The sequence below is a fragment of the Emys orbicularis genome, chromosome 5 (genome assembly GCF_028017835.1).
Source record: "Emys orbicularis isolate rEmyOrb1 chromosome 5, rEmyOrb1.hap1, whole genome shotgun sequence".
Classification (NCBI taxonomy): Eukaryota; Metazoa; Chordata; order Testudines; family Emydidae; genus Emys; species Emys orbicularis.
In genome coordinates, this window is record NC_088687.1 from 72019558 (window position 1) to 72034248 (window position 14691).

General features: G+C 44.7%; 1 protein-coding gene across 1 annotated transcript in view; it reads right to left on the reverse strand.

The window, feature by feature from the left end:
- Positions 1-8021: 8021 nt before the first annotated feature.
- The window catches only part of LOC135878988 (probable ATP-dependent RNA helicase DDX60), a 73426-nt gene continuing 66756 nt past the window's right edge, over positions 8022-14691 (reverse strand). The window contains exons 35-38 of the mRNA XM_065404765.1: positions 13657-13799; positions 11166-11317; positions 10067-10129; positions 8022-8121 (exon numbers count right to left, since the gene is read on the reverse strand). Coding sequence (XP_065260837.1) covers positions 8022-8121; positions 10067-10129; positions 11166-11317; positions 13657-13799 — 458 coding nt within the window. The remainder of the gene's footprint in view (positions 8122-10066; positions 10130-11165; positions 11318-13656; positions 13800-14691) is intronic.

Here is a 14691-nt window from a genome sequence, read left to right on the forward strand (position 1 = left end):
TTCGGTCTGCCGTATTAGAGATCTGCATTCTTTTCACAACTTGTGTGAACTGTAAGGCCTATTAGCACAACGGAGCTTGTTTACTCTAAGGAAAAAGGTGTGTTTTACATGAAAGTTAACAGATGATTGCTGATATGTAAAATCTTAGTATAGAGAGGGCCAAGTTGTAGTTTTACCTTGATTTAGCTAATCAGAGTGAACCCTGGGCCCTTCTCCCCCCCCATTTTAGATATTGCTTTAGAAAAAGTGAGTCTAGAACTCATAGTCTCCTCCTTCTCCAGCAACAGCTATTAAGAGGAGAAAGTATAAAACAGTATGACTAAAAATCCTATCTGGTTTCGATTGGTTTTAATTGTAACTATATGCCTTCAGTGAAAAATTAACAATTGAATAATTAATATTTTGAATCAAGGAAGTCTTTAAGGCCTGGTCTACACTAGGAGCTTATATCGAATTTAGCGCCGTTACATCGAATTAACCCTGCACCCGTCCACACCAGGAAGCTACTTAGTTCGAAATAGAGCTCTTTTAAATTCGACTTCTGTAATCCTCGAAAACGAGAGGAGTAGCGCTAAATTCGAAATGGCAATATCGAATTAGGCTAGGTGTGGATGGAAATCGACGGTAATAGCTCCGGGAGCTATCCCACAGTGCACCACTCTGTTGACGCTCTGGACAGCACTTCGAGCTCGGATGCTCTGACCAGCCACACAGGAAAAGCCCCGGGAAAATTTGAATTCCTTTTCCTGTCTGGCCAGTTTGAATCTCATTTTCTGTTTGGACAGCGTGGAGAGCTCAGCAGCACTGGCAACGATGCAGAGCTCTCCAGCAGAGTTGGCCGTGCAATCTAATAGAAAGAGGGCCCCAGCATGGACTGATCGGGAAGTCTTGGATCTCATCGCTGTGTGGGGCGATGAGTCCGTGCTTTCAGAGCTGCGCTCCAAAAGAAGGAATGCAAAGATCTACGAGAAGATCTCTAAAGCCATGGCAGAGAGAGGATACAGCTGGGATGCAACGCAGTGCCGCGTGAAAATCAAGGAGCTGAGACAAGGCTACCAAAAAACCAAAGAGGCAAACCGACGCTCCGGATCCCAGCCCCACACATCACGTTTCTACGAGGCACTGCATTCCATCCTAGGTGCGGCCGCCACCACTACCCCACCAGTGACCGTGGACTCCGAGGATGGGATATTGTCCACGGCCGGTTCCTCCTCGGAAATGTTAGGTGACGGGGAAGATGAGGAAGGAGATGAGGAGGACGAGGCAGTCGACAGCGCTTGCACCGCTGATTTCAACGACAGCCAGGAGCTCTTCATCACCCTTACCGAGATCCCCTACCAACCGTCCACAGCCCTTACCCCGGACACCGAATCAGGGGAAGGATCAAGCAGTGAGTGCTTTAAACATCTAAACATTTCATTTTAACATAAGTGGAATATTTATATTGTTAAGAATGGGCTTTTCAGTCACTCATTTAAACATAGAAACTTTTATTTATAACAAAACAGGAATATTAACTATATTAGTAATTTGTTGTTCATGATTTAGTTGGCTTATAGTGAACTATTTACTCCTAACTATGTATAGAAAATCAAGTACTGTCCGGATATTCATGATTAGTCCACCACAGGACGCTCCACTCTGTAGTCCGTAATGCTGAACTTAAATGAAAAGGCGGTCAATGTGCCCGGGAATGGACAGACAGTCCTCCTGGGATAGCTCGGCATAGCTCTCCTGCAGGTACCGCTCCAGCATGCGCACGAGGTTCAACGGCAGGGCGATCTTGTTTGGTCCCCCGTGGTAACACACGTTCCCACGCCATGAGTCCATCAGGTAGTCGGGGATCAGTGCGCGGCACAGCATGGCGGCATACGGCCCAGGCCTCTGCATGCTTTCACGCAGCATCCTTCCCCTCTCGGTCTCCGAGATCCTCATGAGTGTTATGTCACACATGACGCCCTGCTTTAAATTAGGGAGGGGAATGTTAGTATTGGGACTGCTTTACAGCCACGCTGTGGAGGCGGCATAGGGGCAGCATACAGGGATCTTTCCCGGGGACAGCCGAGAGGTGGTGGGACAGGGGTAGAGCTCATGCTTCCCTGATTGCTGCCAGCAGAGAGTGGCCTTGCATTCAGTGCGAAAGGAGCCCAGTGCTACTATTACATGTTTAAGCTGCCACAAGTCTACGGCTTACCATGTTTTCCTGCAGCAGAAGTAGAGGTGTCCTGCAACGCTTCTCTGATCGCAACTGCAGGACCCCAGACACATAAGGCGAGGGCCGAAAATTCGACCTTGTCCTGAGTGCGCATGTGAAAGGTGCAGTGCATGGTGTTGTTCACAGAGAAAGACTATGCTCTTTGTTAGCAACTTCATTTATCTGTCTCAGGAATTTACTCCCTTTTTCCCATTCCCACAGACACATCTGCGACTGTCTCCCAACCCAGCCTGGCATCACACTCCCAGAGGCTAGCGCAGATTAGAAGAAGGAAGAGAAAAACTCGTGAAGACATGTTTTATGAACTTATGGAGTGCTCACGAGAGCAGGCAGCCCAGACGACACAGTGGAGGGAGAACTTGTCACAAATGCACAGAGCAGTCATGGAACGGGAGGAGAGGTGGCGCCAGGAGGACCAGCAGGCTACTCAAACCCTGCTTGGACTAATGAGGGAGCAAACGGAGACGCTCCGGCGCCTTGTGGATGTTCTGCAAGACCGGAGGCAGGAGGACAGAGCACTGCTGCTGTCTATCTCTAACCGCCCTCCCCCGCCACCAAGTCCCACACCCCCCTCACCAAAAGTACAAAGAAGGAGGGGCGGAAAGGGCCGTTAAAACTGTCAGTCGGCCACTGCACACTGCTGCAGCAATGGAAGGCTCTCGTTCCAAAGTTTGAAAAGTCCTTCCCTACCCATCTCACACTAGCCCATGTCCAAGTTTCCTCCCCCCCCCCCCTTTTCATGTGCGGTTCAAAATAAAACATCTGTTTCTGTTAAGTACTGTTTCCGAGAGTGTCTTTTGGAGGGGATTCTGTCTGAAGGGGGGGAAGGGGTTTGTTACTTGGACAGGACAGTCATCTGTAGCAGGCTACAGAGGCGGGGGCAGGTCCAGCATCTGGACACATACACAGCACAGTCACCAGTTACCCTGGTCAGTCTGGGAGGCGGTTTTCTTGTTCTGGGGTGCGAGGGGGTTGATCTGTGACTTTGTGTCGGGGGGAGGGCAGTTAGAGATCCTATGCCGCGGTCCTTATCCTGGATCACAGAGCCACGCAGCAGGGGATCTGTTACCCTCCGCCCCCTGCCAGAAAGTCACTTGGCCGACACATACATCCAGTCCCGCCCAGGACTGCTGGCAGGCTGCGTTGAAACAACCAATCCAGCACTGCGGAGCCTGTCATTCCCGGAGTTTTGAAGCATCATTTGCATCAGAACACTAAACCCGCCCCCCGCCATAGTCTGCGTCCCCGGTTTAAAACATTCCCGCGAAAACAGTAAAAAAGAGAACCTTGTTCATTAACAGAACAGAACAGATTTTATTTGTTGGGAAGGTGGGGAAGGGGGTATGTAACTTGGAAGGATAGTCAACAGTAACTGGGTAAAGAAACGGGGGCAGGTTCAGCATCTGTGTCCACAAAGTAAAAAGTCACTGGAGACCCTGTTCAGTCAGGAACCTGGCTTTCAAAGCCTCCCTGATGCACAGCGCGTCCCGCTGTGATCTTCTAATCGCCCTGCTGTCTGGCTGGATGTAATCAGAAGCCAGGCTATTTGCCTCAAGCTCCCACCCCGCCATAAAGGTCTCCCCCTTGCTCTCACACAAATTGTGGAGCACACAGCAAGCAGCTATCACAATGGGGATATTGGTCTCGCTGAGATCACAGCGAGTGAGTAGGCTTCTCCATCTCCCCTTGAGATGGCCAAAAGCACACTCCACCACCATTCTGCACTTGCTGAGCCGGTAGTTGAATAGTTCTTTCCCTGAGTCCAGTGCGCCAGTGTAGGGCTTCATGAGCCAGGGCATTAGCGGGTATGCAGGGTCCCCGAGGATGACTGTTGGCATCTCCACATCCCCAACAGTTACTTTGTGGTCCGGGAAGTAAAGACCTTCCTGCAGCCGTCTACACAGACCAGAGTTCCTGAACACCCTAGCGTCATGAACCTTGCCAGGCCATCCAACGTAGATATTGGTAAAATGTCCCCGATGGTCCACCAGTGCTTGCAGCACCATGGAAAAGTAGCCCTTCCGGTTGATGTACTGGCTAGCCTGGTGGTCCGGTGCCAGGATAGGGATGTGAGTCCCATCTATAGCCCCACCGCAGTTTGGGAATCCCATCTCGGCAAAGCCATCTCTGATGAGCTCCACGTTTCCCAGGGTCACTACCTTAGATAGCAGTAGCTTGACGATTGCCCTGGCTACTTGCATAACAGCAACCCCCACGGTAGACTTGCCCACGCCAAACTGGTTAGCGACGGACCGGTAGCTGTCTGGCGTTGCGAGCTTCCAGAGGGCTATGGCCACTCGCTTCTGGACAGTCAGGGCTGCCCGCATCCGGGTGTCCTTTCGCTTCAGGGAAGGGGACAGCAACTCACACAGTTTGAGGAAAGTCCCCTTCCGCATGCGAAAGTTGCGCAGCCACTGGGATTCATCCCAGACCTGCAGCACTATGCGGTCCCACCATTCCGTGCTGGTTTCACGGGCCCAGAATCGCCGTTCAACAGTATCAACAAGACCCAGTGACAGCGAGATGTCCTGGGCGCTGGGTCTCATGTTCTCAGAGAGGTCGGAGCTAGTGTCCGACTTCATGCCGTCACGGTAGTGCCGTAGCCTCCTCTCATGATTGATCTGCAGCTGCCTCTGGTACAGGTGGAGGAGAAGCTGCGAGGCGTTGAGAACTGCCACAACTGCAGCGATGGTCGCAGCGGGATCCATGCTCGCACTGCTGTGGCGTCCGCGCTGTCAGTAATCAGAAAAGCGCGCGAACTGATTTCCCGCCGGCGCTTTCAGGGAGGGAGGGAGGGAGGGCTTGAGTGACGGACGGATGACGACAGGCGCCCAAAAGCACCCTCGACACATTTTTTTACCCAGAAGGCATTTGGGGCTCGACCCAGAATTCCAATGGGCAGGGGGGACTGCGGGAACTGTGGGATAGCTGCCCACAGTGCACCGCTTCCAATGTCGACGCTTGCCCCGTTAGTGTGGACTCACAAAGTCTCACAAAGTCGAATTACTGTCCTTAGTGTGGACACACACGTTCGACTTAGTAATATCGATTCCACATAGTCGAATTAACTAAAATCGAAGTACTCTCGTAGTGTAGACAAGGCCTAAGATTCAGCCTCTTAATCTCTTAAAGTAAGGTGTTTAGAGCTCAGAAGAGCATATTTTAAAATGTGTTACTGGCTGTCCAACAAAATCAGGGAAGATCAGACTTTACAGTCTTGTTGTTTCTAAGATGAAAAACAAGCAAGAAAAATCTTGACCAAAAAAAAAATCAAGCCTTCTATAGGTTGGCATCCTTTTGTCTGTGAGAGAGGGTGGGAATTTCAGCCTATGATGTAGATGGTTTGCAATGTCTCATGTAACTGAATAGGCCAATCTGAGATTTGCATGATCTTTGGCAGTTATTGCAAATGTATGTATCGTGGTTCGGAGCTGCTTGCTTCCTACGGGCTCTTTTCTCCTCAAGCTGTAGGAGCCAGCTCCTGTCATGGACTTTGATACCCTGATGGAGACGATGGCGCCACTTGTTACGATCACTTGCCAAGATTTCCCATTGGTCAGGATCAACCTTAAGACCTATTTTGAGAGCTTAAGTAGGATTTAAGTGGTGCATAAGTCCTGGATGGAACTGTATAGTCTGGTCCTCTGCATAGGGATGAATTTTACTCTAAATGATAAAAGTATACATAAATATTTTCTCTTCCTTACCTAACTTCTGATTGATCAAATTGTACCTTCACCATTTTTATACAAATTCATAGATTTTAAAGCCAGAAGGGCCCAGTAGCTCATCTAATCTAATTTCTTGTGTAACACAGGCCATAGAATTTCATCTGGTTACCACTATGCTGAGCCCAAAAACCTATGTTTGTCTAAAGCATAGCTTCCAGAAAGGAAACCAGTCCTGATATGAAGACATCAAGAAATGGAGAATCCACCATTTCCCTTGGTAATTTGCAGGGCCGGCTCTAGGCACCAGCGCTCCAAGCATGTGCTTGGGGCGGCACTTTCAAAGGGGCGGCACTCCGGCCCTTTTTTTTGCTTGAGGCGCAAAAAGCCAGGAGCCGGCTCTGGCCAGAGTCCTGCCACTGGAGAGCCAGAGCATCGTCCCCTGGAGCCGAGCCTGGGCTGCGGCGGTGAGAGGGGCTCCCGAAGTGTGTGAGGAGCTGGGGAGGGAGGGAAGCGGGCCCTGGATGCAGGGAGGGAGGAGGGGTCCTGCTGCTGCTACCACTGCTGCTGCTGCTGCTCTGAGTCTCCCCAGGGCGGCGCCAGGCTGTGCAGGATGCCGCCGGGCGGCTGGGCAGCCCGAGCTGCCAGGGAGCTGCCGCCGCCCTCTCCTGCCCCCGGACCCAGCCCGCCGCACACCTCCCCCGCCTCAGCCCCGCGCTGCCTGCCCTGAGCGGGGAGAGGCAGAGCCCGGCTCCGAGCGGGGCAGCAGGGGATACTGCCCCGCCGGGGGACCCCCGCGGCTCGGGCACCTGGGGGTCAGTGTCCGTCCTCTTGGCTCTGCCTGCACGGGGCTGGGGAAGCAGCTGTCAGAGCCTGCCCCTCTCAGCCCTTGCACCCCCCCCCATCCCGCTCGCAGCCCCTCCACTTGTAACCTCCCCCCATCGCTCCTTCGCCGTACCCCTTCCCCTTGTACTCTCCCTTCACCTGCACCTCTCCCCTTGTACCCTCCCCCAGCCCTCTCCTCCCGCACCTCCCCCCTTCCCCTGCACCTCTTCTCCTGCAACCCTCCTGATACCCAGCGGCAGCTCCAGGCTTCGGCGGCAATTTGGCGGGACCAGCGGACCTTCTGCAGGCGTGCCGCCGACTGCCATGCTTGGGGCGGCAAAAAAGCTAGAGCCGCCCCTGGTAGTTTGCTCCAACAGTTAATCACTCTCACCTTAAAAATGTGCGGGTTATTTCTAATATGAATTTGTCTGGCTTTAACTTCCAACCACTGGTTCTTGTTAGGCCTTTCTTTGGTACATTAGTGTCAGTATTACCCAGTATTTCTCCCCATGAAGGTGCTTTTACACAATAATCAAGTCACCTCTTGATCTATTTTGATAAGATAAACAAATTCAGCTCTTCAAGTCTCTCATTGTAAAGCATTTTTTCCCTCATCCTCAAATCATTTTTGTGGATCTTCTCTGCACCCTTTCCAGTTTTTCAACTCCCTTTTCAAAACTGTGGATCCAGATTTTTATATCAGTCATGGCTTCTTCAGTCTACTAGTTCATCATTAAAAGCTTGCTGTTTGACATAAACAAAAAAAATAGAAAAGTAATAATTTTAGTTTAAAAATAAGAGGAAAGTCATGGCACTCATTACTTTAATTATAACATTTATTTCTTAGAGTATAATGAAAGTTATTCCCTGAATTAGTTACTTTTTATTAATAGATTAATAAAAGAAACAGAGCATAAGTTGTTTTTGTACATAATCTCTTAATTTCAAGTATGTATTTGAGAGATTGTGCTAAATATTAAGAATTTAAATTCAATCTTTTTACATAAAAAAGGTCTAGCATGGCAAGCTAAACATGTTTTGCTATGCACAGCAGAGCCATGAGTACCATAATTGTCACAAAATGTGTAAAATCAACACATCTTATAGCCACACCAATAAAATACATAATAAAACTGAGTTGTGGAGGAATTAAATTGTTGACAGACTTCAAAACTTTATGTAATTGAAACAAATTTAAATTACTATCCTAAAGCAGTTATGAAAATAATAACATTTCCAAGTTATAACAAATGAGGAAACATAGTTTTGGAATTTTGTTGCTTCAGCACATAGATGATTTTATATCTTTAGCCTTAGACTTTTTGCAGTTTTTCCCAGTAACTGTCACTGAGTTGGCTAAATGCCTGCACAACGTTGTCCTCATCATCATCACAGAGTTCACTTAGAGAAACGCTGCAAAATAGAAGGGAAAATGATTAATTGTAAAGTTGCTTTTATGTAAAGAAAGAACATTTTCTTAGTTTAAATGTTAAGGTAGCTCCCAGTTTGTGGATTTAATTTATTTTATAGCAATTATAGTTAGAGTTAAATATGTTTACCAACTCATTTTTATTTCCCTCCTTATTTTGTTTGATTTATTAAAAACTGAAGCTCCGGGTGTATTAATCTTAAAATGAAGAGTCATGTGCCTGTTTTTCTCAAATTAATCAGCAGATCAACCTGTACAACATGTAGTGCTGTGTCCTATGACACAGTTTAGTTTTTGAAGTCAAATTTCTTGGATGTGGTTGAGTTTTGAGGCCACTCTCATGGAACAGGTCCTCTACTATTTCAAGCTCTGTGGTTCTAGATTCTGTGATTCTAGATTCTGCAATTCTACATTTATAGGTCACCATTACTCCAACAGGAAGTTCCTTACTCTGGCTCCTAGCAAAGTATTTACTCACATGCTTAAGTTTATCCCTACTCAGCAATGCACTTAATCATGTGTTTCACTTCATTGACTTGAATAGGACTTAGACATGCTTAAAGATGTGCACATACTTAATTGCTTTGCTGAACAGAGGAGGACTGCTAAATCAGAGCCGCAAGAAGCTGTGGAATGCTATACTGTATTAGCCTCTTCCTAATGGAATGATGTGAGAGGAGCTCTGCAAGGGGATCCTTAGAGAGCTGTCTTCTCCCTGAGCCCCCTCTCTTGAAGTCAGTGGAACTACTCACATGCTTAAAATTGAGCATGTTCTAAAGTGCTTCGCTGGATCAGTGCGCTCAGCATTTTTCTCAGAAAAAAGACCTATATTGAGATTTATCATTATCCTTTGTTTATAGTCTTGCCATTAATTATCAGTCAACATAAAAGTGTACTTAACCAAGTTAATTTGAATTAATTTTTCAAACATGATTTCACAGACAGTGTTAAATGTGTTACTAAAAACCAAGGGACACATTCTTAGCTAAAATCAGTGTAGTTCCATTGACTCCATTATTTCAATCAGGGCCGGCTCTAGGCACCAGCAAAACAAGCTGGTGCTTGGGGCGGCACATTTTTAGGGGCGGCATGGCCGGCGCCAGAATGCCGCCCCTAAAAATGTGCCCTGGCCGCCCTAGCTCACCTCCGCTGACGCTCGCGCGCCGCTACTCGCCCTCCCACCCAGACTTGAGAGCCTGGGAGGGAGGGGGAGAAGCGGCGACCGCGCCGCGGCCACTCGGAGTCTCCCCCTCCCTCCCAGGCTCTCAAACCTGGGAGGGAGGGGGAGATCCCGAGCGGCCGCGGCGCGCGAAACAGCTGTTTCGCGCACCGCTGCTCCCCCTCCCTCCCAGGCTTGAGAGCCTGCGGGGAGGAGGCAGGGCTGGGGATTTGGGCAAGGGGTGGAGTTGAGGCTGGGCCGGGGGTGGGGGTAATTAAAAAACGGGGGGGGCGGCCAAAATTGTTTTTGCTTTGGGCGGCAAAAATCCTAGAGCCGGCCCTGATTTCAATAGAGCTACACTGATTTACAGTAGCTGAGGAATCTAGCCCCAAATCTAGTACATCTATTGCCTTCCTTTCACTCACTGGTTTTGTAGGTCTAACTAAGAAAACACTAAAGTTTGTTTGCCAAGATTTAATCTTTCTAAACCCATGCTATTCTAAACTCATGAACATGGTACTGTTATCCTGTAGATGTTTAGTGAATTTCCCACTACTTACTATTTCATCCACTATTTTACTAGGGATAGAAATTATTTGTACAGGACATAATTATCAAAATCACACGTTTTTCAAAAGGCAAGTGAAAACAGAGTTTTCTTTTCATTTCAGGTACCATACATTTTAAAAAGTATCTTAAATTATTTACAAAAAATAACTTCCCTTTTAGTCCATTTTCTTGTTTAAATAGAGTCACCAGCATATGTATACCTGATAGCTTTAATAGTGAGTGAAAAATCTTTCAGCAGAAGATAAGCTTCTCCTTCATGTATACTAGAAAAAGAAAAGATTTCCAAATGTAAATAACTAGAAGTATTTAAGTATGTATATTACAGGTTTCAGAGTAGCAGCCGTGTTAGTCTGTATCCTCAAAAAGAACAGGAGTACTTGTGGCACCTTAGAGACTAACAAATTTATTTGAGCATAAGCTTTTGTGGGCTACAGCCCACTTCTTCGGATGCAGGTGTTTTACAGGTGTTTCACTTGTATATATTCAGGGTAATCATGGCCACACTGAAGTCAGTGGTAAAATTCCCACTAGTTTTAAGGGCCAGGATTTCAAGCTCAATCTTTTTTTTAAGCATGCCCAACAGTCAAAAAAAGGTAAATTAAATTAAAAAGTAAAATATTTCTCCTAGACATTCTTAGAGGATGAAATTAATCTCTGTGCAGGTGGTCCACAGAAGGCTTATGCACCATTTAAGTTCCACTAAAGTCCTTAAAAAAAAGGCTTAAGTGAGCCTTGTAACTTGCACTCTGCACAAGGTTGAATTTTACCTAGAGTAAATGGAAGGGCAGCAGGCTTTTTGCACTTAAGCTTTACTTGCATGCTTAAGTGGTGCATAGGACTTTGTGCAAGAACTCTGCACTGAGCTCAATTTCACCCTAAGTAAGACTATATCAGAACACTGAAAATAGTAGATTACTGAAAAGTCTCTTGAAAGACTTCTGTGAAACACACAGGTATTAGCATACATTAGATAGTTGCCTGTGCACTGAACTGTATTTTTCTCCTAGAGTTTAAAGAGTGATTCATAAAAAAATATGTATGGACAATAAATATAATCAAAACATTTAGCCCACCAGGGATACCTCTTATCTAAGGGTATGAGGGCCACTAGTAAATACAGTAGTGTTAGGAGTGTTCACAGTCAAAAGTTAGGATTGTATGTTCTTCACTCATTGAAATGGATGAGTGGGGCTGGGGAGAAGATGATGCAATATGCATAACGTTTTAACCTCTTAAACTATCAGGGTTATAACTCTGCTTAAGCTGAAAAATTAAATCAAAGAAACATCAGTTGCTTACCCATTATCTTGTGCCATTGCTGTCAAAGAACCATGTTTATAGAAGTCAAGTGCATAAGCATTAAGTGGCATTCTTCTTCTTCGATTATCAAATTTCTTTGCACAAAGTACAGGAATATTTCTAGCAGTAATACCAACTGTGCGTAATATGACCTGAGGAAACAGTGCAACTTAATTTTAAGATTCAGATCTTTCAGGTTTACTGTATAAATTCTTTGCATGCTTATCCAGGGTTTTTCATGTTTTGACGTTACTCATCTACATGTCAATTTAACACTTAAGTAGGGTTGTCACCCATCTTGTTTTACCTAGACAGTCTGTTTTTTTTGGTTTCTGTGTCTGAGTGCCAGACTTAAATCTGATCCTGGAAGCTTAAATTCAGCAAGGCCTGAAGTCAGTGGGATTACTCATGTGCTTAAAGTTAGGCACATGATCAAGTACGTTGCTGAACTGGAGCCCAAGAGTAGAAATTCCATTGACATTATTGGGTAGTTTTGTTTGCAGGACAAAGCCCTTATGGCAGTCTTGATGGAAATAAAGCATTAATAAAAGTAGTCATCACTTTAGAATGATGGTTAATTTATTTTATGAAAACTAATATTTCTTAAAGAATCCCAGCCAAGCATACCTAAAAATTAGGCTCTTAAATCCTTATTTATACTCGTAAAAAATGGACCAAATTTTCAAAAATGCTGAGCACCTAGCAGCTCCTATTGAATAATGGGATCTGCTGGACTTAGGGTGACCAGAGGGCAAATGTGAAAAATCGGGACAGGGGGTGGGGGTAATAGGTGCCTATATAGGGTGACCAGACGTCCCGATAATATTTGATCTCTGGTCGGGACGCAATTTTTGTCCCAATATTTTGCTCTTGGCCGGCCGGCAGCACTCGCCTTCACCCCCCCCCCCCCCCGGTGTCCCGATATTTTCTTGATCTCATCTGATCACCCTATGCCTATATAAGAAAAAGCCCCCAAAATCAGGACTGTCCCATAAAATCGGGACATCCGGTCACCCTAGCTGGACCCTTAATATGTTTTTTGAAAAATCAGGCCTCTTATTAAAGTGCCTAAATATTTAGGAGCTTAAGTTTAGATTATTTTTGAAATTCTTTCTTCCAAATTTATGCAAAGAAGGTTATGTAGCAAATGGAACCCAAGAGCACAGACACACAAAATGAGATTTTTTTTTTAAGCAGAGTCAAGGAAAATAACTGCACAAAGTGTTAGTCTGTTAAATACTACAGAGTTCCTATCAGGAGGATGGAAAGACAAGGAAAAAGTAACCATCAATGAAACCTCTTATTTACTGGAGAGTTTTACATTTTAAGACAAATTAATATTATTACTAAAATATTCCACAAAATTATTTTCCTATAATTGTTACTTATTTTCATCTTATTAGATTACTAGTAGTGTAGAAAAGAAAGCATATTAAGGAATTAAAAATGATAACTGAAAGCTTCTGCTGGTTTGGTACACGACTGAAAAAATTGGTGAGTGAGTGTCTCTTTTCTAATTATGGATTCTAGGAAGGAAACACCTACACCAATTTTTAAAAGTAGTTTTATTCTTTACGATACATTTTTTAAAATTTTTTTGTTTATAAAAATGGGCTTATCCAAGAAGCTCTAAGTTAAAAGAAAACACAATCAACTCCATCAGACTAAATTAACATTCTCTCAAAAACAGCTCCATAGCCTCCCCTACAATCACCTGATTCAAACAAAAGCGTGAGTAAATAGATGAGCATTATACCAGGCCCCCATCAGACTCAGGTTCTGATCAACAAATGCAGGGACTGTGTTCCATAATTAAATGTTACCTGCTGAAAATGACAGGCCTCCAGATAGTTACCTCTATAGTTAAATCCCTGAAAGCTTCACAACTAATTTCAATTACAGTGGCAGTACATGTAGAGAGAATCTCTCTCCCTTAACAGATTTCAAACTATATAGGGCATTAGATCAAAATCAGCACCAAAAGTGAACAGGAAGCCAGCTGAGCCCTAGAAAACAGGCATTATATATTCCTTATATTTGACAACATTAAATAAGCTCCTTGTTAGGAATATATACTCCTTGGAAGTAATACAAAATATGGAGCAAATTTTGCCTGAGCATCTCTACTAAAATCAGTGTGAATGTAGGTCAGGTAGAATTTGATTCTATAAATAGAGGATAGAGGCCTCTTTCCTAATAGCAATAGATCACTGTCTTCTCTTTTAGCAGAAGAATGCTGCCTAAATTTCCATATGCCTCAGTCTTCTGATCTGTAAAATAGGCATAATACCTACCTCAGAGCTATTGTGAAGCTAGATTCCTTAATGTTTGTCAAGCACTTTGATATCCTCAGACACCAGGTAAATAAAAAGTACAAACTGTTATCACTAGAGTGGCAATTCCTTTTTCATATGGAGTATCTGAATATATTTATTCTGGAGTATAGACAAAGTGAACCTGCATTAATACTTTACAAATCTCCCCCACTTACACTGTTGACAGTCTCTGCATGAAGTAAATCACTATCCACATTTCCAGACAGGCATGCAAAAGGTGAAACAGCAGTTCTTCCCTCATTACAGCTCATCAAGTGAGACACCAGTTTAGAGTCATTGCATTCTTCACTTGAAAAATCTAACCGGAACAAGATGTGAAATGAAAAGTTTAAGAATACATACGCAACACAACTGTCCTCTGAGAAAGGATCAGATAATGCAAGAAATATTTTTATTACTCTTTTTGACTTAATAGTTCTCTTTATAATTTTGACCTTATAGACAATGCTTATAATTAGAGTTATCTATCACTTTCTATAATAAGCCTCTGCTTTCAGCTGCTTATAATTCTGCCAGATTTTAACTACTTGATCTGAAATTTCCCATGCTTGGTTTCTCCTGAGGCTGATTTTTTTTTTTTTTTTTTTTTTAAAGATTCAGCAAAAGCGGTTCAGCCATTTCTGAGAATGAGTTTAGGGGAAAATAGGCTGATTAGCCAATACTAAAACATTTTCCATCAATTTCTTTGAAGAAATGCCTTCGGGGGGTGAAGCAGTATTTGCAATTAGTCCTGTAATCAGAGAGGTATCTTCTGGGGTTCCCAGGACAAAATCTACCCAGATTTTGCTGACTTAAAAGAACCTGATCACCATTTACATATGCTCAGTAGAATTTAGAAGACTGCTGCTACAATCTGGGAACATTCCATCTGCACTGAGCAAGCTCCAACCTACCTCCCCACCCCCTCCAATTACTATGTGATATTCACAGAGTAAGATCTATAGATGGGACATAAGTGCAGTAGCAGTATATCCTCTGGTCTAGATGTAGATGTACAGGGCTGGAAGCCACTCCGATAACTGGATTTGTAGTCTCAGCTAGAGCAGCAAGGATCTTGCTAACAAGATGGGTGCTTCAGGCAAACACTGCCAACCTGTTACACTATCATACCATATTTCTTTCTACTCAGAGGGTTCTTTATGTCTTTTTTTGCAGTCTGAACCCACACTTTCCTCCTGTTCTCTTTTCCC